Below are 25,896 nucleotides of genomic sequence, written 5' to 3' on the forward strand. Positions count from 1 at the left end.
ATCGCAAACAAGCTTGACGAACTGTAGACTGTTTTAAAGATACGTAGAAATCTAGCTGAATTAGCAACGTATCAAAGGACTCTCTGTTTGATGATTTCTTTTTCCAGGGTTGTAGCTAGAAGGGGTGAAGAGGGATGTGACACCCAAAGTTCTTCATGAGTTGCTAGGCAAATCTTCAGTTCGTCCACGAATCCTTAGTTTATCGTTAAATCGTCAATCGGTAGGTGAAATGGTACCTTTATATTTCTTCATCGTTGATAAATTCAATATTGTCTTCATTGATAAATTCAATTACTGAAGACCCTCCATTCCCTCAAAATTTGTTCTGCAACTAGTTTCTAACTATCTTTCTGAGACTAAATAATGGAGGCTCTGGCACCTAGGTCAAGTCACCAGGTAGGTCAAGCTACGTCAATGTTTCCCTCCATATTTTTTGATACGAAACGACGTTTATTAAAAAGTATTAATTCTGTTCGGCTTTGGGCTGTGATTTCCCGTTCTATTTTCAAGTGATCCGCGCACACAGTACAAACCACGTGAAGCAGCCTACGCCCAAAATGCATTTGGTTGTCTAGGATGCTGTATATAGGGGACCATCGCCAAATAATAACTACGTTGGCTGTGTTACACAGCAGAGAGATGTCCATAATGCTTGCACGGTTGGTCGTCATTTAAACAGAAACGAATCAATAAACTGCCAGAAGTTTGTTCATTTTGGTAACCTGCTTCTTTGCCTCTTTGGAAGTTAAAATTGTGGAATTGTGGTCTTTTTAGAACTGCTCTAATTCCAGGACCTCCGACGAAGGGGGGCCAGGGGAAGGGGGGGGCTTGGCCACTTTTTTGCAAGAAAATAGAGTTTTTTTCAAAATCGTTTGTTATGGGTGCTAAATTTTTCCTTGGCCCCCCCCCCCACTTTTCAACCTTTGTCGGAGCCCATGAATTCAAAAGAAATTAAACAGCTGACAGAACGTGAAAATAATAGAAGCTTTGAAGCAATAATGCTGAAACTATATCATGTGCTTTGTTTGTTTTAGTTAAAAGGTGATCAAGAAAATGAAGTAAGCAATTTCTTATCAGTCTTGCACACAACGGAAAGTCTTTAACACAAATGCAAGCATATTGGGTGTTTTGAGGGTGTAGCCTTTAAAATTTGCCTACAGCACAGCCGCCCTCTTTAACTTTTTAGGAAGCCACCCCTTGGTGTTGGTGAGCAAAAATCACTGACAAAAAGGCACACGTCACAAATAAAATCCTCTACTGGTGCTGCGGAGGCTTGGGATCTGGGCTCTATCTTTTAAAAGAAAAGTACACGCGACTTTACATTGTTTCCCTTGGGCTTCAGAATCAAAATGGCTGGTGGAAAGAAACTCACGCAAGAAGAAGAAATCCTTCTACAGGACTTCAGCCGTACTGTTACGAAGAAGTCGCAAGCTCTGTTCTATTTGAATGCGTTGATGATCACTATCCTGCCATTATGTAAGTATCCTGGCAGTCTATAGGCATTTTGCGAACTGAAAATAGTCAAATTTTTAGGCCTAGTTTATCAAAAGTGTATATATAAGCCAGAAAATCTGTCTTTTTCTGTGTTATTATACAGTGAATTTAATTTAATGTCAGGCTCTAATGTTCTAGTAAGTGTCTGGGTTGCTATGTTTTGGTACGAAAGTATATTTCGCCTTTAGCTGTATGTTTCGTTACCTTAAATCAGCTACATAAACAGATTAAGGAAAATTGCAATAAAAGTGTTTGAAGATGAACAACTACTGAAGGAATTTCTCAAGTAAAATAATTCCAAATTGGTAGACCAAAAAGTAGAGAGCACTATCACTTAGAATTGGTTTTCAGTAGATCGAGCGTAATCAAAATCTTTGTAATATAAGTTAATCATCATGCCTTGCTTGTAATATTTATATTTTATTTGATGATCAAAGAGGTTGCCAACAAGCGAGTGGTATTGTTTCTTATTATCATTGTTAAAACCATTAGTACAGTTGGGTGCAAGGTGTTTTGTTAAGGAGTCCTTTAGAAATGCTCTATGTACAATAACAAATCTGAACTACAGTCAGACCTTGCTGTAAATTGATTAAAAAACAGTTGTAAATTAATTGGTTAAGGGTACAATTTGTTCTTAAATTTAAGCATTTTACAGCTGTTTAGAATGACATGCCTTCTTAATTTTTTTAAAGGGCTTTTCTGGAAGATTCACTTGATGGATCCATATACATATGCTCCACTGTTTGTTGTTGGGACTCTATTAGCAACATATTTAGTAGCATTTGCATACAAGAACACCAAGTTTACAATGAAGCACAAGTAAGTTCATTTTTTGTCCGTTGATGCAACACTTTTAGTTGCACAGAATATTGAAAAGAACCAGGAATTTTTTGTTGATATGTTAGCCAAACCTTTTTTTGTTGGCTGTGCACTTTTCCAGAGTAATTCCACTCCACTCCTGTCCAAACAAAAGCCTTTTGTTAAAGAGTGACGGGCACTTGTTTTTTACCATCCCCGATTTTTAATCTGTTGCAAGTTTTATTCACTAAGCACCTTTGTTTTGAGAAAAATGGGGTTAATTGTCAACACAAAGTCTTGTAAACACTTCCAAAAGCGGAGTCCTATCATATAACTTCACTCAAAGCTCTTTATGTTTTCTCATTCTTCAAAGCATCACTTTAAGTTGCAACTATTTATGATTTTCAGGATAGCCCAGAAAAGGGAGAATGCAATTGCAAAAGAGGTCAACAATGAGCTAGATTCAAAGCCAGAAACAAAGAAGCTTTCAAGGAAAGAAAAAGATGACAGGTAACTTTTATATTTAATATTTGAATGTCTTCTGGGCTTGTCTTTGTTTAAGATAGAAATATAACTGTTTTTTCAGTTAAATGCATGCCATGACAGCTGCAAAATTAGGTTATGGGGCAGAGCAGTGCTCTTGTAAAAGACACAGTTTTTGTCAAAGTTCTTGTAATATCTGTCTCGGAAATTGTTACATATTCAATCCCTTCTGTGACACACAGTGTCTGAATGTGCCCCTACCCACACATGCTAACAAAATTATCTTTTTCTATTCCCAATTTTTTCCAGGACGTTTGTTTTTTTTATTTTTGCTAAGTTTGTCTGGTTTCCTCAGTAGCCCTTTTTTAAAAAAAACTCACAAGTATCAAATTAGATGGACTTGAAAATTTTACATCTTAGCAGATTTAAATAAAAGCTGGACAAGTGAAGGAGTAAAAAGTCTTTGGGTTTCTTAAGGGCTTGAAAGTATAATTGCAGCAAAGTAGGACATCCAGTTTCCTTTCTTTGGGCAAAAGTTTTGTAATTGGTCACAAAAAGGTGATGGAGAACAGTAGATGTACATAATAAAGTTATGGCACAAATTCCATGCGAAAATAATAAATCTGTAATTTAAGAGATGTGTGGCAAAAGTATGACAAATGCTCTATTTTCTATGCCATGTTAGAAATTAGCTATTTCCTATGCCACTGCATCAAAATGAGTGTATGCCACTATGCTGACAGGGAACTAATGTGAATTTTGTGCCTGTATCTTGAGATAGGACTGGTCCTCAATCATCATTTTTCACCCCTGTGAAAAATATTATCTCATCTTAAACATAAGGTATAACATGTCACCAGCAAAAGCAACATAACAATAAAGCAACCAAAAAGTAGACAGATCATTCAGAAATGGGACCTTATTTTGTCTGCTCTTAATAGGATGCATGATTCATTGCCATATTTATGCTTTTCAGAATCCTTTGGAAGAAAAACACAGTTTCAGACACAGAAGCTACAACCTTTGCAATTTTTTACAACAATGTGCTGTACATCTTTTTGGTGATTCTTGCATCCTTCTACTTGCTGAAGACATTTGGGCCTACAGTCAACTTCACAGTTTCAACTGGTGTGGCTGCTGGTCTTGTTGCCTTATTGTCCACTGGCTCATAATATGGACTACAAAAATCCACTTTGATTTGAAGATTAATTTTGTAGCCCTTCCTTTGTTAAATTAAAACTAAATTCATTCTGCAGTCAAGATGAAACTTTATTATCAAAGAGTTATTGGTCTACAATTGTATTTTTATCTGTTCACTGCGTACTAACATAAGACAGGTTCTGCCATTTGCCACAAACTTTGGTCTGTATATCAAAATCCCACCAATGCTATCATTGTTAATCTCATCACATTGTATATAGTTTTTGGAGTTAAGTACTGCCCTGTATTTTTGATATTGCATAAGTAGGATGCCCCCTTCCTTTGTTGTTGCATCCAGTAGTCAAAACAGCTTCAAATGTTTATGGCAACTTTGAATTGTCCGATCAGTAGACTTCTTTGAACACCCTGATGATGAGAGGGGGTGTTGTGTGGACAAAAGCTTTGTGATCATAATGTTCCAGTTATAAGTACCTGCTGACCAAATAACAATTTTATAAAAAGGTTTTCAAAAAGTGGGGGCAGGTCACCCCCCCCTGGTACCTCATCAGATACATATCCATGTCCAAAATTCTGTAAGGTAGTGCTATTGACTAGCTAACATGACAGAAGAATAAAAAAAATTTGTTTAGTCTGTGATATCTTCAAGCTGTATTCAAAAAAACATGGCTTATTTATTACACTAAGAAACAATTCTACAGAGGGACTTCTGAAGCACTTGGCCCTTTTCTCTGAATGTTTAGTTCATAGTGTACCTGAAAGTGTGTTTGGGTACAAAAATCCTTCAGTAACAGTGTCATAAAAATTTATTTTTGAAACTCTTGACTTTTTGGACCATATAATCTAAAAGAATGAAATACCTCAAATAGTTCAAAATCAGTTAAAAATCCTAAACATTGGGCCAATGAGAGGTTCAAAGTTTGCTAACTGACTTTGTAGCTCCTTTGGCTTAGTTCATAAAGTGATAAGAGAAGCCACATCACAATGATTTTAAGGGAAATCGCCAGTGATGAAGTGGCCAACCAATTTGTAACATTAATCTGGTTGTTTGCAATAGAAGTAATTTCATACCGCTCTTTCACGATACTAGGTCAAAATTAAAAAATTCGAAATAATGACGTTTGCATTGACATCTCACTGGAAAATTAAATTGGCGCAAGTTACAAAAATATCGTCTTTGCAAATTTGTGATGTCTTAGTGTCGCTTAATTTCTAATATATATCTGCAATCTGAAGAAGAATTACGTAAGCATGTCGGATCATAAATGTCTATTTCTCAAGGCACTCGAGGAAATGTACCGCTTCAGTGAATCAAAGACGAAAAAAGAGAACAGTTAACGGACTTTAATACTCGTACCTCTATTAAAAAACAACAGACAAACTTCCTTCAAACGATGTTCACACTTTCTTAATTTTAGGGAACAAAATTCACATTGGTGCATTGTTTGAAAAGAGCAACCATTGGTGTATTATATGAAAAGAGCATAAAAGCTTTAATGCAAAAATGATAAAAAAGATTGGCAAGAATAAAAAAAGTGTTACTATTTGCTTCGACTGGAGCCCTTGGGTGTTTCCCCCACAATTGCCGAAAATCAAGTGAAAATCAGGCCCCCTTCGGGGCAACACTGTGTCACTACAGACTACAGGATTTGCCCGTGAAACTTATCAACGGTAGCAAAAAATTCTGCCAACAAATGGTAGTTTTTCGTTAACGTGATTAAAGATGTAATAATCAAGGTATATTTTCACTTTTTTCTGAAATATTACGAATGAATTTATGTATGAATTCAAATTTAAGCTTTAATCCACGTGATTCTGACGTAATTCTTTGTTCCAGCTGATCTTCAGGGATGCCAACAGTATAAAGGAGAATTTATTTCACGGGTGCTAATGATTTAAATGTTGCATTCGTTGTAGATACATATAATAAGTTATTTGACTTTATGGGTAATCAAAAGATGATAACAAAGCAAAGTTGCTCAGACCGGCTTTATTAAACACTTTTTTAACAACCTTTAAAAGAAGAAGTTTTTAAAAATCAATGATCAAAAATAATTTTCTCCTTGCTAAACATTCAGGGGGTATGAATCTATTATGCATCACCCCCGCTCTAAAATTCTCTTGACGGCTTTCAATCCAGAGAACGGAGGCATGAATGCAAAGGATTCAAAGCGATGAAGCACTAGAAATTGCATTTAAAATAAAACTAAGCAAGGTTAAACTTAGCAAGAAGAGAAAGGGAGTGGAGAAGCCGGATAAGTATGCCTGCTGGGAACAAGAAGGAACGATTTTACAAAGATTTTGATTTTAGCGGTAAGTAAGTTGCTCGTTTCCCTTGCTGATTTGATCATCGGCGATCCTAACACCAAATCTTTTGTTTTTCTTCATTTTTGTGTACGTAACTGATTACTTTAGATCTATAGCCTATTATAAAAACATTTAAATAATTCCTGTATCTTGTATTCCCATTTTAATATCACAATTTTGATGACTGTACTTCTCTACTTGCGAAGCCCTAAATTTCCATTTTCCGCCATTCCCTTCCCACCAAATTTGTCCTCACATCAGCTCCAAATCTTGTACGATTAGCTTTAAAGTTTAATCATTGGAAATGGTTTCCTTATAGTTTAAGATGCTGCAGTAATATCTGTTAGATCTTTTGCAGTACAAGTTCAGTTTTAAATGTTTACTTTCTTCGGCACATTAGTTTTTGTCTGCTCCCCAAAAGACCTCCCCCAAAATTTGTCATCTGTCCTCCGTTTTAAATGTTATTAGATGCCATCGCAAGGGTTTTGATTTTTTTTTGTGTAGCTTAAAAGTCTAATGACGTCAATAGTACCATTTTATACCTTTGTAAAACTCGTGTTATGGTGTTTTGGCAATTCTTGTTAAATAAGTTGTTTCAATTTCGCGCGTAAACCCGATCGTGAGCCATTTCGATTCTTCGCTTCACGCGCAACCATTCAAAGCGAACACATGCTCAAATATTCGATTTTGGCAGCAATGATCACGTTTTGCGCTCGTGTCTTCGACGTTATATTAAGACAAGCTTTTAATAACATATAGTTATTTGAAGTGTAGCCAAAACTAAAGGAAGCCACTCGATAATGACGAGTTTGCGAAATTTGCTGGAAGCGGTGTTCTTAGGCCAGTTTTTTATTTCAAAGACGGGGGTTAATTCTATTGTCTGGATACTGCCCTAGTAAACAGGGTTGTAACGGTTAGACTCAAAACTGGCTATTGTTTATACGTTAAGACGATCTCGAATTTTTGTTTTTTGTACTGCGGAAACAGTACACTGAACGATTTCTTTAAAATTTATCATATTTAACATGATTTTTTTCCAATTTTATGTTTTCTCCACATCATTATATGCACATTGAACAAAAGACTGAACTTTGCTAAATATATTGAATCCTAAGTTTTTATTCAAAAAATTAACTGCTTATTAATCTGCGCTGTCTGTGAGTTTTACTTTGACGCATATCATTATGGTTAAAAGAGCTGAAATCAAATAAGGCTAGCATTTTCAAAAGATGTTTTTTTACCTGTTGCCATGAAAAGCAAAAATAGCATTTTCAAATGCTGTTTTCGAGAATGTTATCTGAGTTTCAAATTCCAGTTTCATGTTTTTCGTGTCTCCAGTTGTAAGACTTACCAAGTACTTTTTCAAAAGGATCAACTGTGGGGCTGAGAATATGAATAAAAATCAGGCACAAGAAAAAACAATGGATTTTATTAAAACAATGAACAGTATGTAACTTGTTATTCATCTTATTCAAATGAAGAAAGTACTTTTGAGTATATATATATAATTTCCATTTTTGTTTTAAAACCCTTTTGCTTGAATATTCTGTTTTTACATGGTGTGCTTGTGTATTCATTTCAATTTATTGATTGCAGAAGATAGTGCTGATTCATTTGAACCAGTGAAAGTTAAGAGGAAGTCAAAAAAGAAGAAAAGTTCCAACGATGGTCCTTCGCAGAAGAAAAGAAAGAGAGACGATGAGTCAATAAAAGACGATGTATGTTCATCGGTCGATATTTGTGAACATTGAGAAATAGAAAACAGATAGCTTTTTTTATATTTTTCAATCCTAAAAGCAGTCTTGATCAATAATAAGATGATTTAAACCAATCAGAGAAAACTTTGATTCTAGCGCTTGAGAATCAAATGACTGTGTTCTTGTTGTAGTGAAGGTGTGATTGAAAAAATTTGTTCTCTCTTTGGTTTGTGCGACAGATATGTCAACAGCAAAAGGAAATTTTTCCATTATTATCATTCAGTTCCGATAATTAAATCTTGACATTTCTGATAGCTTTTTGCTGGCAATTTCAAATACTGTTCACTTATGAAGCTAGGCCAATCAAAGCCAGTGTAGTGTAATGAGTTTAGGCAAGAAAACCCATTGTTTGTATTACCCAATCATTGAGGGGACAGACTGCCTTCAAAATGCCTTGAAGAGGTTTTGACTGATACACATGACATAAATATATGCCTTTGTCATAGAATTCAAAATTTTTAATTTATGAAATTTTAGAAATATTGATTCTTTTTAGGTTTCTGACAATGTCACGGACGAACAACAGGAAAGTTTGCCTGATGAGCTGGCTGTGAGTTGAAACAATTTCTTTTCTTACACATACTTACACATACACAATTACATTCTTACACATTTCTTATACATAAAAATAAAGATTTTGTCATAATGATATTCTTGGGCACTATTTCTTAAGTTTGATGAAAACTGACAATGTTGGGCCTCATAATTTTTATCAATGCTGGATTAGTCTACATAGAAAATTATAACACCAGCTATCTACTAGAAAAATCACAATCCAAATGTAAATCACAGCCACTATGTAAACATGGGTAGTGATTTTTATAGCGATAAGGTCCTATATATTAAAGAATATTTATATATAGTTGAAAAATTATCAATGTTTCATGTAGCTGGTGTTATTTTTTGTAATCCATTAAAAACTTATTTTAGGATGCCTCGCCAGAAAGTTCAACACTCCAAGAGAGCTGGGATGACAGCAATGATTTTGGAGATGACTTTATTCCACCAGAGACCACTGGCTCCTTAAAAATGAAAGTTGTAAAAAGAGGAGGAAAACTATATAGGGTATATTCACAAATTAGTTCGGCATCACTTGATTTTCCTATTTTCAAGCAGGGACTCAGGCTTTTAATGTCTTTATGCGTTTTGCAACTTCCATTTATAGTATATATAATAAATTGTAGCAATAAAGTATTTACTCATTTTAAAATGCTGTTAATTTAAACCGTTTCTCTCAGCTTTACATTGCTACATTGCGTCATGCTAACTCAGCCTCTCTCGTTTCTCAATCTAGATATTTCCATCTCCATCACATCAGCATTACATCATACTCACACATCCTTCGGCAGCAGATTTATTTTTAGAGTTAAGGTATGAATAATCGTAGAGTAAGTTAGTAAGCATCTTGAATTGAAGCAAACAAAACTCTCTTTTCTCTACGCGTCTTAGAAAGAGTAGTTTTGACGACTGCTTGATAATTGGAATAAGCATTGAAGTCAGGGTATCATAAGAAAACTGTATTGTTCTATACCACAAAGGTATTCCCTCATTATTAGTATGAAATTTGCAAGCAGACAAGTATGTTCCAGTTAAGGTCAGTTGTTTATAAGGAAGAAGCTACAAAGCACATGAAATGATGATTGATATCCACAGACCTGTTCTGAAAGATCACATGTGGAAAGATATATCATGCACCACCAACTGATCATGTTGCTCTTCTTACTTGATTTTCAGATTAATCTTTGGTTTGTGAATTTTTTTGCAAAATGATTTGATTAGGGTAGTCATGGGTAATGCCAGACGCTGGGCAATCAAGGACAAATCTACTTAGGAATATTTTTTTGAATCTGTCATGATCATTTAATAGAAATCTTTTTAAAATTATCTTTGGATACCTTTTATGTCTACTTTCTCCCCCTTTGAGCCCCTTTGCTGTGCGTGCTAATGAATAAATGTGTTTTGAATGCATGATCTCACCCGTTGATGTGTTGAGAAGATGCGTAGAGAAAATCAAATTCTGTTTGCTTCAATTCAAGATGCTTACTAACTTACTCTACGATTATTTATACCTTAACTCTAAAAATAAATCTGCTGATGAAGGATGTGTGAGTACGATGTAATGTTGATGTTATGTGATGTAATGGAGATGGAAAGATCTAGATTGAGAAACGAGAGAGGCCAAGTAAGCATGACGCAATGTAGCAATGTAAAGCTGAGAGAAACAGTTTAAATTAACAGCACTTTAAAATGAGTAAATATATACTTAATTGCTACAAAATTGTCTTTCCTGGATTGCTTTTGTGATATTAAGTAAGGCTGTTTAGTAGAATCTTGTCTCTCTGCTTCAAGCCTTGCTTTAAGCCATTTTATCGTTGAAAATAATGGCAAAAGAAAAACTAAATTATTTTTTATATAACAGGAAACTCTTAAAACCAATTGTCCTTTAAACAAGATTTTAGTTCTTTTAAAAAGGAATCTACTTTCGGGGCTACTGACTTGGGCAGAGAGACTGTTTTTTTGAGCGTATGAATTATTGTGTTTCAGGAAGGTGGACGGAAGAGCTCAAGGCAACCCACAAGACTTGAAAGGGAAGGAGTTGTAAATATTGATGATGTTAACCTTGACCAAGCTTTGATATCAGAGGAGCAAAGTCAATCATTTGAAGAGGCAGAACTTAAAGCAAAACAGAAAAGACCCCATAAAAGAAAAACTGGGCAAGCTAGGATTAAAGATACTACTCAAAGTAAGAAGATTCGAGCTGAAAAGAAGAAGGCCAGAAAAGCAATGAAAGAAAAGGGTTAGTTAGTCTTCATTTTTTCATTATTTTTTGCCATTATTATTTCTGGTAAGGGTTCCATCCAAGCAAAAGATCTGAAATGTTTTTCAAAATGCTAACATCAGAATAAAATTATATTGTCCAATCACCAGTAAATAAATCCATATTTGGCCACTATTGACACCTTCGTGCATTGAAATTCCTAATATCTCCTTACCAGGGAAATAACAAGTGACATGAAAGGACCCATTTTAAGAGTAATTTTGGCAGCTGCTTTATGATGGTAATAAGCATTGAAGTCAGGGTATCATAAGAAAACTGTATTGTTCTATACCACAAAGGTATTCCCTCATTGTTAGTATGAAGTTTGCAAGCGGACAAGTATGTTCCAGTTAGGGTCAGTTGTTTATAAGGAAGAAGCTACAAAGCACATGAAATGATGATTGATATCCACAGACCTGTTCTGAAAGATCACATGTGGAAAGAATTATCATGCACCACCAACTGATCATGTTGCTCGTCTTACTTGATTTTCAAGTTAATCTTTGGTTTGAGTATTTTGATTGAATAAATGCATGAAATGACACTGAAAATAATAATGGTGAGGATTATGATGGTAAAAAGGATAATTGTGTACACAACTTAATTATCAACTGTTAATCAACTTTATCTCTTGCATCCGTAGGAAATCCTGTTGGGTCTCCAAAGGTGAGCACAAACTTTGTTTTTATTGTTCAAAGTCAATTTCTTACTTTGAAACAAAGCCATATGTTTTGACAGTTTTATTTCTGTAACTTTTGAAACCTCCTGGTTAAATTGTGCACTTTGTGCGAATTTGATTGTGATAAAGTTGTTAATTATGAAAAAGCTACATAGAACATGAAATGATGATTGATATCCACAGACCTGTTCTGAAAGATCACATGTGGAAATAAATATCATGCACCACCAACTGATCATGTTGCTCTGTTTCCTTGAACTTTTAAATTGGTCTTTTTTGAGAATTTCAATTACAAAGCTGTCCATCTGCCCTAATTCATGTGTCCATCTGCCCTATTGAACGATATGATCTGATATGACAATGATATGTTGCTTTGTGATTAAAATCTTGCATACATTGTCTAAGGATGTGAAATTCCATGTCTTTGCATATTTTTTCTCATGATGGCTGTCTTGTGTCGCGTTTTTGGTTATTATTAGGAAGTTCCTGGTTTTTTCAGATTGAGCATCAGGCATATTGTGAAGCCTGTGATGATGGTGGTGAACTGCTCTTGTGTGATACCTGTACCTTGTCATACCATCTTACATGCCTTGACCCCCCACTTGATGAGCCTCCAGAGGGTGACTGGAGTTGTCCAAAATGTGAGGTAGGTTGATGGAAAATTTATCTCAATGCTAACAATGTTGATGGAAAACTTGTGTGATAAGCGTGGGATGCGCAAAACAAATTTATTTGTTAACTCAAAGCAATAAATTTTTTTCTATTGAAACATTAATCGTGACAAATCTTGCATGCTTGTGCGCTGTTGCATGCCTCCCATCCCATTGCAGGCCTTGGAGGGATGGCCATGTGCCCTATTTGCTTGTAAGATGATCCAGGCTACACATGTGTATGCAATGACAGCAAAATAAGAAAAGGCTTCATATTTTAATTCTTATCCTTTATTCTGTTTAAGCATTCTTTTATTAAATTTTTTGCTCTTTTTGTCCACAAAGTCTTTTTAGCCTATTAGCTGTAATATATTTAGCACAGTATCAACTTGTTTTGTATTTCCAGGAAGATCATCTTGGCGATGAAGAGGAAAGTGAAGAAGAGCATGGAGAATATTGCAAAGTTTGTAAAGATGGTGGTGAATTGTTATGTTGTGATTATTGTCCCGGAACGTATCACATGAAATGCTTGAAGCCAGAGCTTATTGGCCTTCCTGAAGGTGAATGGAAATGTCCACATTGCAAGGTAATTAACAGTTTTTATAAGAGTTTCACAGTCTAGAGGGCTGGTGCTTGCAAATTTGATTTCTCTTTTTGCTGCCCTGCTGTTGAAAAGTCAATCACTTCTGGTGAATGAATTATGCACATGAGATGATGATTGATATCCACAGACCTGTACTGAAATACATGTGTAGAGAAGATATCATGCACCACCAACTGATCATGTGCTCTGCAACTGTTTCTCATTTACCTTTAGACTTTGCAAGTTGCAGGTTCTCAAGAGCATTAGAAAAATAGACCATTTTGCTGCATCTCTTTTCTGAAGTAAAGATTCATACTTAAATTATCAAAATGATTATTATGGAAATCTGTATACAGGTGAAGATGTGAAAAAACTTGGTATTCCTTTCATGGCAGGTTTAAGATGTTTCCTGTATGCAAGAAATGTTTCTTTTTTTGTTTGGTCTTTAAACCATTGTCTGTATGTTTTGAATTATTTATGATTCAACACATTTTAAATGTCCAACAAAATCTATCCAAAGTTTGCCAAATTTAAGTTAGATTCAATAGTCAGCCAGAAATGCTAATTTAGTTTCATTTTATTTCTCTTCCAGGCTGATCCATTGCCGGAAAAGGTTGAAAGAATACTCTTTTGGAAATTTGTGATGCATGAGCCAACTGGTGTGTATACTATTTACAGCTTTGTAGTATTTTACACTGAGCAGTTAAATGGAGGAACTAGACATCAGTCAGATGCATGCATATTGATTGAATTGAATGCCTAGAATTTTGATTGAATTGAATGTCTTGAAGAAGTGTAATATAAATAAAGTTTATGCTGTACATCTGAAATTCCTCCAATGCTCTTGTAAGCCAAGTTTTAACATACAATCTGTTATTCTCTCTTTCTAATTGAATATGTTAATGATTGTATTTGTAAAAACTGATATTCAAGACATATCTTCAGATTAGATAGAGCACATGAAATGATGATTGATATCCACAGACCTGTACTGAAAGAAGAAATGTAGAAAAGTTATCATGCACCACCAACTGATCATGTGCTCTTTATTGTATACTTCACATACACATCCCCTAAGCTTTTCTTATTGCAGTAATTAAACAGGTCGTTTATAGAATGAATTTCCTACTTAGAGACCTTACAAATCTGAATAGCGAAACAGCTTTTGTAATGAAAAATGTAAGGATTTAATATCCCCTGCTTGATAATCTTTGCTTTTCTTGAATTGTACAAATGTGTTAAGTAGTTTTATGGAATTCAGTTTAAATTATTGAGTACACATTTTTGAGTAATGCCATTCCTTGGTCTTGTTTTGTAGAGGAAGAAATCAAAGCTGGTGCTAAACCAGGCTTATGTCAGATACGCAAGTTCCTTGTCAAGTACCAGAATCTTTCCTATTGGAAGTGTCGGTGGATCGATGAGGTCCAGGTGAGCATCTTGCATGAGTATGTTTTATCTCTATCTTTGAGTATTGTTTTATCATTAGCTGTTGAAATATTTGTTAATAGGCCTAAAAATTAAATGATATATTTACATTGGCATTCATTATTTAATCTAAAGATTACATCCTTTAATTTGTCTATGGTAGCACATGAAATGATGATTGATATCCACAGACCTGTTCTGAAAGATCACATGTGGAAATATATATCATGCACCACCAACTGATCATGTGAACTAGGACTTAGCTGAGCAATCCATTTTTTCTTTTCAATTCTTTGATTTCTTGTTTTCCAGATCGTATTTTCTTTTAAAGTTTTTAATTACTTTTCTCAGCTTGAAAAATATCATGCTCCGTTGTTTCGAGTTTTTTGTCGAAGAAATGACATGAATGATCCCCCTGTCCCTGAAGATGGCACCGAAGAAAACGAATCTGAAGAAGAGACTACAGAACCTAAGAATAATTTGGAAGAGAGGTTCTACAAATATGGCATCAAACCTGAGTGGCTGCAGATTAATCGAATACTCTGGCATAAGTAAGTTTTAGATTTGCAATATATAATATAGTCAGAATATTTTGCGAATAAAGAAAACGAAAGTTTTTAGTCATTGCCAATTCAAAGTAAGGGAATTTTCTAAGTATTGATTGAGACCTGTATCAGATTGAACAGTTAATATTGTATTTACGTATAAATTATGCAAGTAATGTTTCTATGAATTAAGATTGAGCAATTCGGCATCTAGCCATTTGAGGAATTTTCAAAGGGTATCGCCAGCCAAAAATTGCAATATATATATTTTTATTTTTTTTATTAGAATTTTATTTAACCTGCAGGTAAAGAATTTGCTATTTGTTTTTTATTGCTGTAAGAGTTTCCATTAAATGTACTTGGAAATGAATTTAACTAAGAGAAAGGGGCTCCCATTTACGAATTTACACTTAAAACTCTTTCCCTCTCCATAAACTTAGTACTTTCTTTATTCCAGGGAGAAGAAAGGCCGTGTTTCCTATTTGGTTCGTTGGAAGGAGCTTCCTTATGACCAAAGCACATGGGAATCCACTGAAGACGAAGATAACTCCGAAATAAGGTGATTTACTTTTAGTTGTAACAGATGGGGGATTCCACTTTTAGTGTAGGCTTTTCGAAACTGTTATTTTCACGAAACTGTAAGTTTTTGTTTGGGCGTTCTCAGTGGTTTTGGTCACAGACAACAGATCAACAGACAACGGATCTGAGTTTCGTGTCCTCGCCTTGGACGGAGCTTCCCCCCCCCCCCCCAGTGACAAGAGTCACCAGCTCTCTGCAATTCCAGGCGTAGGAATCACTAGTTTTACTGACATCACGAGGAAAAACTAGTTTACTGATTGTAAGCATAGCTTTTCAATTGCCAAAAACTTAAAGGAAAAACAGTGCCATGCAGAAAATTGTTTGTGCCTAAGATTTCATGTATTGTTTTGCTTTGCAGTGATTTCCAGGATTACATCAAGAAATACCAGGACCTAAGGTATATATTTAGCGAAATAAGATAAATTCGCTTCTTACGACTTCATGTTTTATTGAAGAACTTTCAACTCTATATATCCTTTTCACCGACTTTTTAGAAACATTTTGTTATTTCGAATTTTGTAAGTTCTGTACTTTGAGAACTTCAAGATGCACAGCCATTTATAATCGCCCACAAATATATTTTTCAAGAGGCAGACATGAACGGTATTTTATAAGTGTCCATGTCATGGATAACGAACTATATGGTCTAGTATAAACAAATGTTCGAACATGTATACACCCTTCTATCATGTTATTTGTTATATCATTTTTGTTTTTGTGAAGCATGCATGATTACAGTATTACAGTCTTTATATAAGTATTCAGTTTTTTTATAATTATTTGTTCACTTATATTCCTTTATTTACGGCTTTATATACTTGATCCTTTAGAGAGAATTACGACAAAAGACTGAAACAGAAATCATCAAAGAAGCAGAAAGCTAAAAAGCAAAAGTACACAGGAAATGTGAGTTTACATCTTTAAACTTGATTAAAAGAAAACAATTACCAGTTTGCTTTATATCCTCTTTGATATTTTTTCGTAATTTTTGGCTTTATGTTATCTTGTTTGGTTGTGCTATTATCTCCTTCTCAATAAATTTGTTCCAAATGCCTCATTCAAGGATAGACGACTTTTTTCCTTTTGTCTGATCGGTCATTACTCATCAAGTCTTAAAGACCCATTTCATACCTTTTATTTTTACTTCATGTGTTTATGAACTGTTCGAATAATTGGATTCGCTTCATCATTACCCCACCCCTTGATCTACTCCTTTTCTAAGAGTTCAGAAATCATGGCCTGCAATTTTTGCACGCTTCTGCACCAGAAAATTCTTGGTCTATGAAGTAATGGGGAATCAACTTCATTAAAACCAATCTTTAATCCAATGTGAATCTTTGCGCTAAATTAAGTCATGTTGCTTATCCAGTGTGAAGAGAAGTATGAAAAGCAGCCAGCATACCTGGATGCCAATGAGGGACAGCTGCATCCGTACCAGCTAGAAGGACTCAACTGGCTCAGGTTTTCTTGGTCACAGGGAACTAATACCATTCTTGCAGACGAAATGGGGCTGGGGAAAACAATTCAAACAATTGCCTTTTTGTATAGTCTGTTTAAAGAGGTAATCCTTTATAATTTTTTTATTTTATGCGTTTATTATATGTAGACCTCCTTACTCACTACGGCTTTTTATGCCACATGATTAGAAAGGTAATTGGCAGTTGATAACTTTTTTAATGTTTTTAATGTTCCATAAGGTGAATCGAACTAGATGAGGGTATCTTTGATTAAATGATTAAATTGTTAAATGATTAAATGATTAAATGATTAAACGACTACGAGTTTCACACTTAATACGATCACCAAGCAGTAAGTGCGATCACAGTTACAGTCGAGATAGTAAAAAAGTTTTAATCCTACTAGGTGGTGCTTTTTACAGGATATTGAAGATTGTATCTTTGAAATTGTATCCTTGTGGCAGTGTTATCAACGGCCAACAGCTTTCATTTTATGCACATCTAATTGGTCATGAATAATAAGCTTTGTGCCATAGTTTTGTGATGTTCATTTTCTGACTTTGTCATTTTCAGGGACACAGCCAAGGCCCCTTTCTAATATCTGCCCCATTGTCGACAATTATCAACTGGGAGCGCGAATTCGAATTCTGGGCACCTGACATGTACGTGGTCACCTACATTGGAGACAGGGACAACAGAGCGGTCATAAGGTAAGAAAATTAGGGTGTGCACCGCTTGAAAAGGTTGAATAGTAAACTCGCAAAGCAAAGAGAGATAGTTCAGTAGTTAAAATGGGTTAAGTTTTCACAAGATTTTTCTTCAATCTAACAACATGGGGCTGACGCTCTGACCTTTAGAAAACTTTTTATGAAGACTGACCACGATTGAATTTTTCTGGTTTAAAATTACTGAGATTGGTTCAATGAGCCTCTTCACTTGGCTCGGTAAAATTATTTTTTTCATTGCTTTTTAGGCATTTATTTTGGTTTTTTACATTGAAGCATTACCTTTCTTCATATTTGATATTCTTAAACTCTTTTTATTTTAGAAATTACGAATTTTCTTTCGACGAGGATGCCGTGAAAGCAGGGAAGAAGCCATACAAAATGAAGGTAGATTGGCTTAACTCGTTCAGAACCTTTTTGAGTTTGCTCCAAGCTCCAAGCTTTGTGTAACTGAAAATCAGACTGTATCAGCATCCCAGAATAGATTTATATATTTTTGTTAGATTCGACTTTAAGACAGATGAAAATCCAAGCTTGTTAGCATTCATATTAAAATATGGCGATCCTTTGACACCATCTTCTACCTTTTTGCAGAAAGACAGTCCCGTGAAGTTCCACGCGCTACTGACGTCATATGAGTTGGTTTCTATTGATGCAAACACCTTGCAGTCAATTGACTGGGCGGTCCTCGTTGTCGACGAAGCCCATAGGCTCAAGAACAGCCAATCAAAGTTCTTTAAAATTCTTAATGGATACCCCCTGGAATACAAACTACTGCTGACGGGCACGCCGTTACAGAACAATTTAGAAGAGCTTTTTCATCTACTGAACTTTCTCTCGCCATCAGAATTTTATGACAAGAACTTCTTCCTTTCAGAATTTGAAGACATAGCTAAGGAAGATCAAATTAAAAAATTGCATGAAATCTTAGGCCCTCACATGTTGAGAAGATTGAAGCATGACGTACTGCAGGGAATACCCACAAAGAGCGAGTTCATTGTCAGGGTAGAGCTAACCCCCGTCCAGAAAAAGTTTTACAAGTATATTTTAACTAAAAACTTTGAAGCATTAAATTTGAAAGGCTCGACCCCCGTCTCCCTTTTGAACATAATGATGGAGTTAAAGAAGTGTTGTAATCATCCGTACCTGTTTGCAATGGCTGCAGAAGAGGCACCCAGGGTGCCACCGCATAATGCTTTCCGGGCAAAGGAGTTAAGCGAGGCTAGTGGCAAGCTAGTTTTGCTGGAGAAAATGCTGCGAAGGCTATTTGCAGAGGGGCACAGAGTGCTCATATTCTCACAGATGACGAGAATGCTTGATTTATTGGAGGACTTTATGGAAGGACACGGGTGGAAGTACGAAAGACTTGATGGCTCGATCACAGGGAGTGTCAGGCAGGCCAGCATTGATAGGTTCAATGGTTAGTTGATATTGTTATTGTTGATTTTGCTGTCGCAGTGCTGTAATATACGTTTTAGTCTAGCGTTGCTAATATAGCTGGGTCCTAAGTAGACCTGTAGGAGTGATATAAGATTTCAAGTTATTCCATTTGTTGTTATTTTAAAAAAAGATTTTATATTCAGTGCATATTCAGTTTTTTCATGAATGGATTATATTAAGTAGTTACTCTTCACGATTGTGCTAACTATCAAACATGTTCCGTTGAAAATCATTTATTTCCATACGTATTTTGTCAACGTTAACTTCTCTCATTTAAAAATATTTTTGAACCATTTTGCAGAGCCAGCATCCGACACGCATGCATTTCTGTTGTCAACGAGAGCGGGTGGCCTTGGCATCAATCTTGCAACTGCTGACACAGTCTTTATTTATGATTCCGATTGGAATCCACACAATGATATCCAGGCCTTCAGCAGGGCTCACCGTATAGGACAACGAAATAAGGTATTTTCAAGGCTATTCTCTTATTAAGACTGAAGTAATAAAACATCATTGCAGAAAGTAACTCAATTTTACAATTTGGAGACTTTACGGTCCCATACAGGTCCTATACATTAACTAACTATCTTAATTTTATACAGCTTGCTTCAAAGATTAAGTTTGATAATCTGCTCCACAACTGTTTTGTTATTTACTTTCCAATACGTTCTTTAGGTTATGATCTACCGTTTTGTGACACGTGGCTCCGTCGAAGAACGAATCACGCAAGTTGCCAAGAAAAAGATGATGTTGACTCATCTCGTAGTCAGGCCTGGAATAGGGCAGAAATCAGCCGTCATGTCGAAAGGGGAGCTTGATGACATATTGCGGTTCGGTACTGAGGATCTCTTTAAGGATGACGAAATTGGTGAGAGGCAGCAAGTTTTATGGGTTTGTTGTTGTGTAAATATTCAAGGTTGGAAGCACGCATATCCATGTAGTGTATGGAGAGAACAACAATAGACTTTGTCCCTGCAGCAGCACCAAACTAAGGTGCATTTTGATTAAGTCATTTCTTTCATTAGTTACATTAAAAGGGTTAATTTTAAGCCACACATACATTAGTCGGGACCACGAGAAGGATATATTGAGGAACCTGATTGGGTCATACAAAGTATGCTTTTAAAATTAGCTGCCTTGAATTATAAGCCCCTATTGATAAAGGCTGTTTCTTATTTGTGCCGCTTGATTCCATTCTCGTGTAATAAAATAGTACAATACATTCATGAGTTTAGAAATTATTATGAACAAGTACTCTACCTTGCCAAGCGAGCTGCTCTGTTTGATTGCTCTTACTTGTCTCTTTCAGTATCGAACGATTCTGGCCAAATTTTCTATGACATGAAGGCTGTTGAAGAACTCTTGGATCGGTCAAACGAAGGAATTGAGCAGAAAGAGAGTTCTATGAACGAATACCTCTCTTCTTTCAAGGTGTGTTGCCCACTTCTAGTCTCTTTGACGTCACAGACGACAAAAGTTGAAAATTATTTATAAAAAGTTTCATGATGTACGCGTCCAGTGCCAGAAATCTGTTAGTAATTCTCATTGAGTTTTTATCAGATTGTCTATTGAAAAAACTCTCTGCATTCAACCTCCGATAATCAATTTTGTTTTGACAAGAAAATATAACGAAAGGAAAATGTTTTCTTCGATTTTCAATGAATTCACTTATCACTCATTCAGAAACTCTTTCTTCTGATTACATATTGGGATTTCATTGCCCTGTAAGTGGCCGTTTTACGTTTTCGGTCGTAGCTTTTTCTTTGAAGTAATTTTCTGAAACTTATTTGAGAAGCTAGTATCTAAAGCCTTACAGCGTTTTGAAGCTGGTGCATATCCATTCAATGCAAACATAGATTCGAAAAGTTGCAACTTCTATGGATGAGGTAGTGGTTACTCCTCAAGCCCACTGCTCTGTCCTTTCAAAGGATAGATACAAGCCTATGGGTGTCATCAGAAGTTGCTAGATTGAATTAGTTGCAAGTAGTCAGGGCCACAATCCATGAGTATTTGAATTGTAGGCAGTATAAAACTTGCACATCTTAAAAAGACCGTTGCTTGGTTTTATTAATCCATTATTGCGTATTCTGTTCACAGTCGATATTGCTTTTATTTTGCAATCAGGTTGCCAGCTATGTCGTGAGAGACAAAGACGAGGGTGAAGATAGTGATGTCGAAGTTCTTAAGGTAAATCATCCAATTTGTGCGTTTGCTTCTTCTAAGGTAAAATTTTATAAGTCTATCTGTATCCATAAACAAATGGGTCTCTAGTTGCTGCCTATGTTACATTGTTTTCTAAAATTTCAAAAATTTTGGCTTTCAAGAAAGTTGGTAGAATTTGAAAAAAAGGAAGATGAAGACGAACCTATAATTTCTATATGCAGTCCAAATAAAACATCAGAAGCATTGGCTGCGAAACGCTTTTTTCTGTTATTATCAGATGATTTCACCAAAATATTTTACCTGCTGACACAGCTAGTTCATTTGATATAGCCTCAATTTGATTCGCTTAAATCTTCAGCAAGAGGCCGAGAAGCCGGACCATGCCTACTGGGAGAGGCTGTTACGTCATCATTATGAACAGGAGCAAGAGTACGTTGCAAGTACACTTGGGAAGGGAAAACGGGCAAGGAAACAGGTTGGTTGAACCACAAGTTATTACTGTGAATCATACTAAGTTTCATATATGTTTTTAGTAAGACAACAGTATGACTGATTGACCTTACAATTTTTTTGCGTTTTATAAAAAGTAAAAAGTTGATAAAGAAAGTAGTAAATGTCCAAGGAAAATGCAAGATTACTCAAAGACATCCATGCTTGCCTAAGAAATTTGAGAAAATTATCTTGAGATGTGAGAGTGACGCCAATGTGATTAGATTTATTTTTCCATTTTTATTTACTTTGAAAAGTCATTGCATAGAAGTGTATTGTATAGAATTGTAATTTTTCTTCAGGTCAATTATGTCGATGGCACTATAATGGACCCTGGACCATGTGAGTTCCTTGATAAAGTTTATTTCAGACTGAAAAATGCGTATTAACTAATCAATGGAAGGGCAAATTGTCAGCGCACTGATAAATTTCACTAAATGGATATTATTGTATTTGGATGGGTTTATTTCCAAGGAAAGTTTCCACCCTGCTGTTTTAGGTTAGCGTTCACTTGAAAATAAACTCAACTGACTAGAAATATAAAGATTTCCCGTGTTTACATAACTTATAAATGAACACAAAGATTTGTTTTCCATCCAGAATTATTCATTTTTCATCCATCTTTTTCAGTCAATCTTGATTTTTTAATGTTTTGTTATTACCCATTTTATCCCCTTTAAGCCCGCTTGTTATTCACAGTGGACGACGGCTCAGATTTCGATGGTGATGATTATCATGATGACGACGATGACGAGGATGAAGACGACAGCATTGGCATTAAGGAAGGTAAACAGGCTTGCTGCGTTTTTTCATCTTGCTATGTTGGTGTCTGTTGGGACGAAACAGTCCTAAATGATCCTTTTAGTGGAATTATTCGTAGTGACACCTGGGCTAAACGCTTTCTTTGTTATTTGAATTTGTAACCTAAACTTGTAAAACTACTTTTAAGTGTACTTTATTTGTCCTGATATAATTTACTATTATTTACAGGAAAAGGTCGCAAAGGTAAAATGAAGAACGACCTCCCGCCATTGTTGTCAAGGGTCGGTGGACATATTGAGGTGAGACTGCGTTATATTGATCAGCTAAATACGCCTTGCTAACGACGATGGCTTTCGTGAGGCGTTTTTGTCGAGGCATTTCCCAGAACCTTGGTTTGAGAATATACTTGATTTTGGGTGGATTTGTAACGTCTGTTTTCAAGTAGATGGCTGAAACAGTCAGGACCTAAGGGTTGCCCATGCTTTCTCGGACATAATTTTGTGTCTGCAGAGAATAAGTGCGTTATAGGTAAATTATTATAAAACTGAGATAACCGCTCGCAGGGCTGGAAAAAGTGCGCAAGCAAGTGACCGCCGGTCGGAGGCACACTTAATTTCTGGCATTACAATGGAGGCTTTTTTAAATGATATCAAAGAGTTTTTTTTATAAATTTGAATAAATGAGTAAGTGCGTTGTACTTGGTGGTAAATTTTATAGGTAACTTATTATATAGTTGAGATAACCGCTCATCCTTTTGAGATGCTGCATGTCAGAAATATATTGATAAGTTATGCGGAACATTTCTAGTATTAAGTTCTGCTAACTGGCTTACAGAATGATGCATACTTTACATCTTTAGACTAGCTTCAGTGAAAGTCGTTGTATTCATACTGTCTGACTGTAAGCAAATAGGTTTGTGTGACTGCTACTATGTATGTATGTTTGCATTTACGTTGCCCTGCATTGTAGTATTCGTTTCTGTGACACCGCAGCTTTCTTACTTCCAGGTGTATGGTTTCAATCCCAGACAGCGAAGGTCCTATCTCACGGCTGTCATGCGTTACGGATTGCCACCGAAAGATTTCAAAGTTGCCAAGGCCAAATGGTTAGAAAACCCTAATCCGTGCATAATTACTTTCCTACGTTTTTGCTGCATTGCCATCTTCTGCTTGATGGATTTTACCAACTCACCGTTTAACATAGCTCAGCTTTTCTTGATCTTGCATCCCCACTCTATAGTTCGAGTTTATATATCTGCTATTAAAACACATCAGCTCCCGCTTTAAATGTATAGGGGGGGGGGGGGGTGGTGGTGGTAGATATTGGCTAGACTGTAGGATCGCCCTTGTAATTTCTCTTAGCATTCCCCTATAAGTCTTGTTTGTGCGATTAAAAATGTAACCCTTATTTTTGGTAGCATGTGTGAATAGTTTTTGATGGTTTGGTCACAAGACTTTTTGATCAAGATTTAAAATCGAGCAAGGATTGCCACATAAATAGATTACTGAACGAGTAATTTTCCTGATGCTTTGTATATTTTATCAGCAATATATTTTCTGTGAAAAAGCTTCGAGATGTTCAATTTCTTTTTCTGATTTAATTTTATTTGTTTCATTTGCTTATCGCAGGTGCATTCACAATCTTAGGGGGAAATCAGAGAGAGCTTTTCAGTGAGTAAAATCTTTATTTGATACTAAAAATGACGCTTTGTCGTTAGCTAATACTTTTTTATTTAAATGTACACAGACAGATAGTTTTTGAACGGCTTATTCTGTTCTATTCAGGGCCTACACTGCCATGTTCCTACGACATTTGTGCGAGCCTGGTGCAGACAAAACTGACACCTACAGTGATGGTGTTCCACGCGAGGGTGTCAACAGAATGCAAGTTCTTTCAAGAATCGGTATCATGAGCCTTATAAAGCGAAAGGTCAGCTTTATTAACTTCTATTTCTCTTTTTTCTTAACTTTTTCACGTGTTTATGTTTTGTCTGTTTCATATGCCGCTGCAACATTGTATTCGACCACTGCACTGCCAAGGGTTATCGGTCAATTTCAGCACCCCCTCCCCCCTAATGAGAAGTTCTTTTGTTGTAAGGGCAACGGATGAATTACTTGAAAGTTTAGTTATTAGTAGTTATAAGTATAACTTTATAAAGTAATTTGATTCCAAGAAACCAGAGTGTTGTTTTTGTTTATTTATTAACCTATAGCCCATGAACTGCGAATTTTGAGGAATGTATTTGTCTCTTTCGTTAAATGTTCAAAGTTTTCTTCATGGCAAATGAACAATGCAGCGATCTTGATAATTCCACCATTATGAAAGACTCGCATTTTGTCTTTCATGGTTCTTCTCTTGTCTGTCGTTGTCATAACTGTTCAGGCATCCATCTTTCTCCCCATCCAACTCACCGCGCAGTGCTTTCCTTATCATTCTTCTATGATGTTTTGATGTTCTTTTAGGAGTTAACACATCAATGTCTACTTTGAACTGACGCATCTTTCGAACCCTAATTGAACGTGCAATGGGTTACAGTGGCTTCTTCTCAAAAAAACACTTCCCTATCTTCTTAAATGTTATTTTATTAATGTCGCAGTATCTCAGAAACATCAAGTCCCTTTTTATTTGGTATTTAACCAAATGTTGCTCCATTCTACTCAACAGGTCGACGAGTTTGCAGCAGTAAACACATTCATACATACAATTATAAACGAATCTGGCACAGTCTCTCCTATCACCATGACACCTAGTGCAACACCAAGCGCTACCCCAGCCCCAAATGCTACGGCCAGTACTAATGACAAGCAAGAGGAAATTAAGGTAATAATTTGTTATGTCATCAGTCAGGAAGTGCAGCGGTGAATCTGTTTCTTTAGTCTTAGGATTAACCTCACAGGACATTGGACACATGGAAGAACTTTTGTAAAGTTATTTGTTCCTTGTTTTGAGTTTTCTTTTGTTGGAAGATGTTCAATACTGGAGGTTTTATTTTTCTATGTGAAACAAAAGTTTCATTAAACCATGATATGATGATATGACCAACACAGACCTGTGCTGACATTATTTGATGACAAAATTGTCATGCACCACCAGCTGATCATGGTTTTTCTTAATCTTCTTTCTATTCTCTCTGATCATTTAAGTACGTTTTTTTATTTTTGGTCAAAGCCCAGAAGCTTTAGTGCCTGTTTCATTCCCTTCAAAGTTTATTTTTTCATGTTCTCCATATTTATCGAGAAAGCTCAGTTTTTGTAATGTCTTTGCAGGGTGATCAGAAAGGTGATCAGAAAAGTGATCAGAAAGGTGATGATGCAGCCTCAGATGAGAAGAAGAACAGCGAGACGAAAGGTGTGTTATTATGTTAAATAATTTAGCTAATGCCAGTCATTGGCCTGAAACTTGTGCATAACATGTCGTAATTTGTGATAGTTAATGCGGTGAAATGCTCTCGAGTCCAGAGTAGACCCGGGTCTGGAATAAATGAGGTTAGTTAGAAAATCTCCCAAGACACAGAGGGAGTGCTTGTTATTTCGTACTTGAGGGTATGCAGTAAAATTTTGATAGCTCATACCTCAAAGGTGGCG

At 35.8% G+C, this 25,896-nt stretch overlaps 2 protein-coding genes across 5 annotated transcripts in view; both read left to right on the forward strand.

Annotated features, from left to right (window-relative positions):
• Positions 1-1,316: 1,316 nt before the first annotated feature.
• LOC135687981 (translocon-associated protein subunit gamma) lies at positions 1,317-4,072 on the forward strand. The gene is made up of 4 exons (XM_065204641.2): positions 1,317-1,476; positions 2,187-2,313; positions 2,701-2,802; positions 3,752-4,072. The coding sequence occupies exons 1-4, from the start codon at positions 1,350-1,352 to the stop codon at positions 3,945-3,947; spliced, it is 552 nt and encodes a 183-aa protein (XP_065060713.1). The 5' UTR covers positions 1,317-1,349; the 3' UTR covers positions 3,948-4,072.
• Positions 4,073-6,043: 1,971 nt separating this feature from the next.
• Positions 6,044-25,896, forward strand: part of LOC135687979 (ATP-dependent chromatin remodeler CHD4) — a 31,408-nt gene continuing 11,555 nt past the window's right edge. Inside the window, exons 1-32 of one of the 4 annotated variants that reach the window (XM_065204631.2) lie at positions 6,067-6,246; positions 7,610-7,686; positions 7,837-7,958; positions 8,494-8,547; positions 8,928-9,062; positions 10,542-10,794; positions 11,459-11,481; positions 11,994-12,140; positions 12,551-12,730; positions 13,320-13,386; positions 14,046-14,155; positions 14,504-14,703; positions 15,155-15,256; positions 15,635-15,673; positions 16,107-16,182; positions 16,646-16,837; positions 17,307-17,443; positions 17,782-17,845; positions 18,053-18,878; positions 19,200-19,363; positions 19,574-19,766; positions 20,208-20,329; positions 21,023-21,085; positions 21,420-21,536; positions 21,853-21,892; positions 22,232-22,336; positions 22,541-22,611; positions 23,320-23,417; positions 23,941-23,982; positions 24,097-24,241; positions 24,977-25,132; positions 25,579-25,660. In XM_065204631.2, the coding sequence (XP_065060703.2) occupies positions 7,632-7,686; positions 7,837-7,958; positions 8,494-8,547; positions 8,928-9,062; positions 10,542-10,794; positions 11,459-11,481; positions 11,994-12,140; positions 12,551-12,730; positions 13,320-13,386; positions 14,046-14,155; positions 14,504-14,703; positions 15,155-15,256; positions 15,635-15,673; positions 16,107-16,182; positions 16,646-16,837; positions 17,307-17,443; positions 17,782-17,845; positions 18,053-18,878; positions 19,200-19,363; positions 19,574-19,766; positions 20,208-20,329; positions 21,023-21,085; positions 21,420-21,536; positions 21,853-21,892; positions 22,232-22,336; positions 22,541-22,611; positions 23,320-23,417; positions 23,941-23,982; positions 24,097-24,241; positions 24,977-25,132; positions 25,579-25,660 (4,180 nt within the window). In that variant the 5' untranslated portion in view covers positions 6,067-6,246; positions 7,610-7,631. Of the gene's footprint in view, positions 6,247-7,609; positions 7,687-7,836; positions 7,959-8,493; positions 8,548-8,927; positions 9,063-10,541; positions 10,795-11,458; positions 11,482-11,993; positions 12,141-12,550; positions 12,731-13,319; positions 13,387-14,045; positions 14,156-14,503; positions 14,704-15,154; positions 15,257-15,634; positions 15,674-16,106; positions 16,183-16,645; positions 16,838-17,306; positions 17,444-17,781; positions 17,846-18,052; positions 18,879-19,199; positions 19,364-19,573; positions 19,767-20,207; positions 20,330-21,022; positions 21,086-21,419; positions 21,537-21,852; positions 21,893-22,231; positions 22,337-22,540; positions 22,612-23,319; positions 23,418-23,940; positions 23,983-24,096; positions 24,242-24,976; positions 25,133-25,578; positions 25,661-25,896 lie in introns of all 4 variants that reach the window. The other 3 variants (XM_065204634.2, XM_065204633.2, XM_065204635.2) reach the window with 3 other exon arrangements.

Source organism: Rhopilema esculentum, chromosome 19 (assembly GCF_057945365.1).
Source record: "Rhopilema esculentum isolate cy_ngs chromosome 19, ASM5794536v1, whole genome shotgun sequence".
In the NCBI taxonomy this organism is placed as follows: domain Eukaryota; kingdom Metazoa; phylum Cnidaria; class Scyphozoa; order Rhizostomeae; family Rhizostomatidae; genus Rhopilema; species Rhopilema esculentum.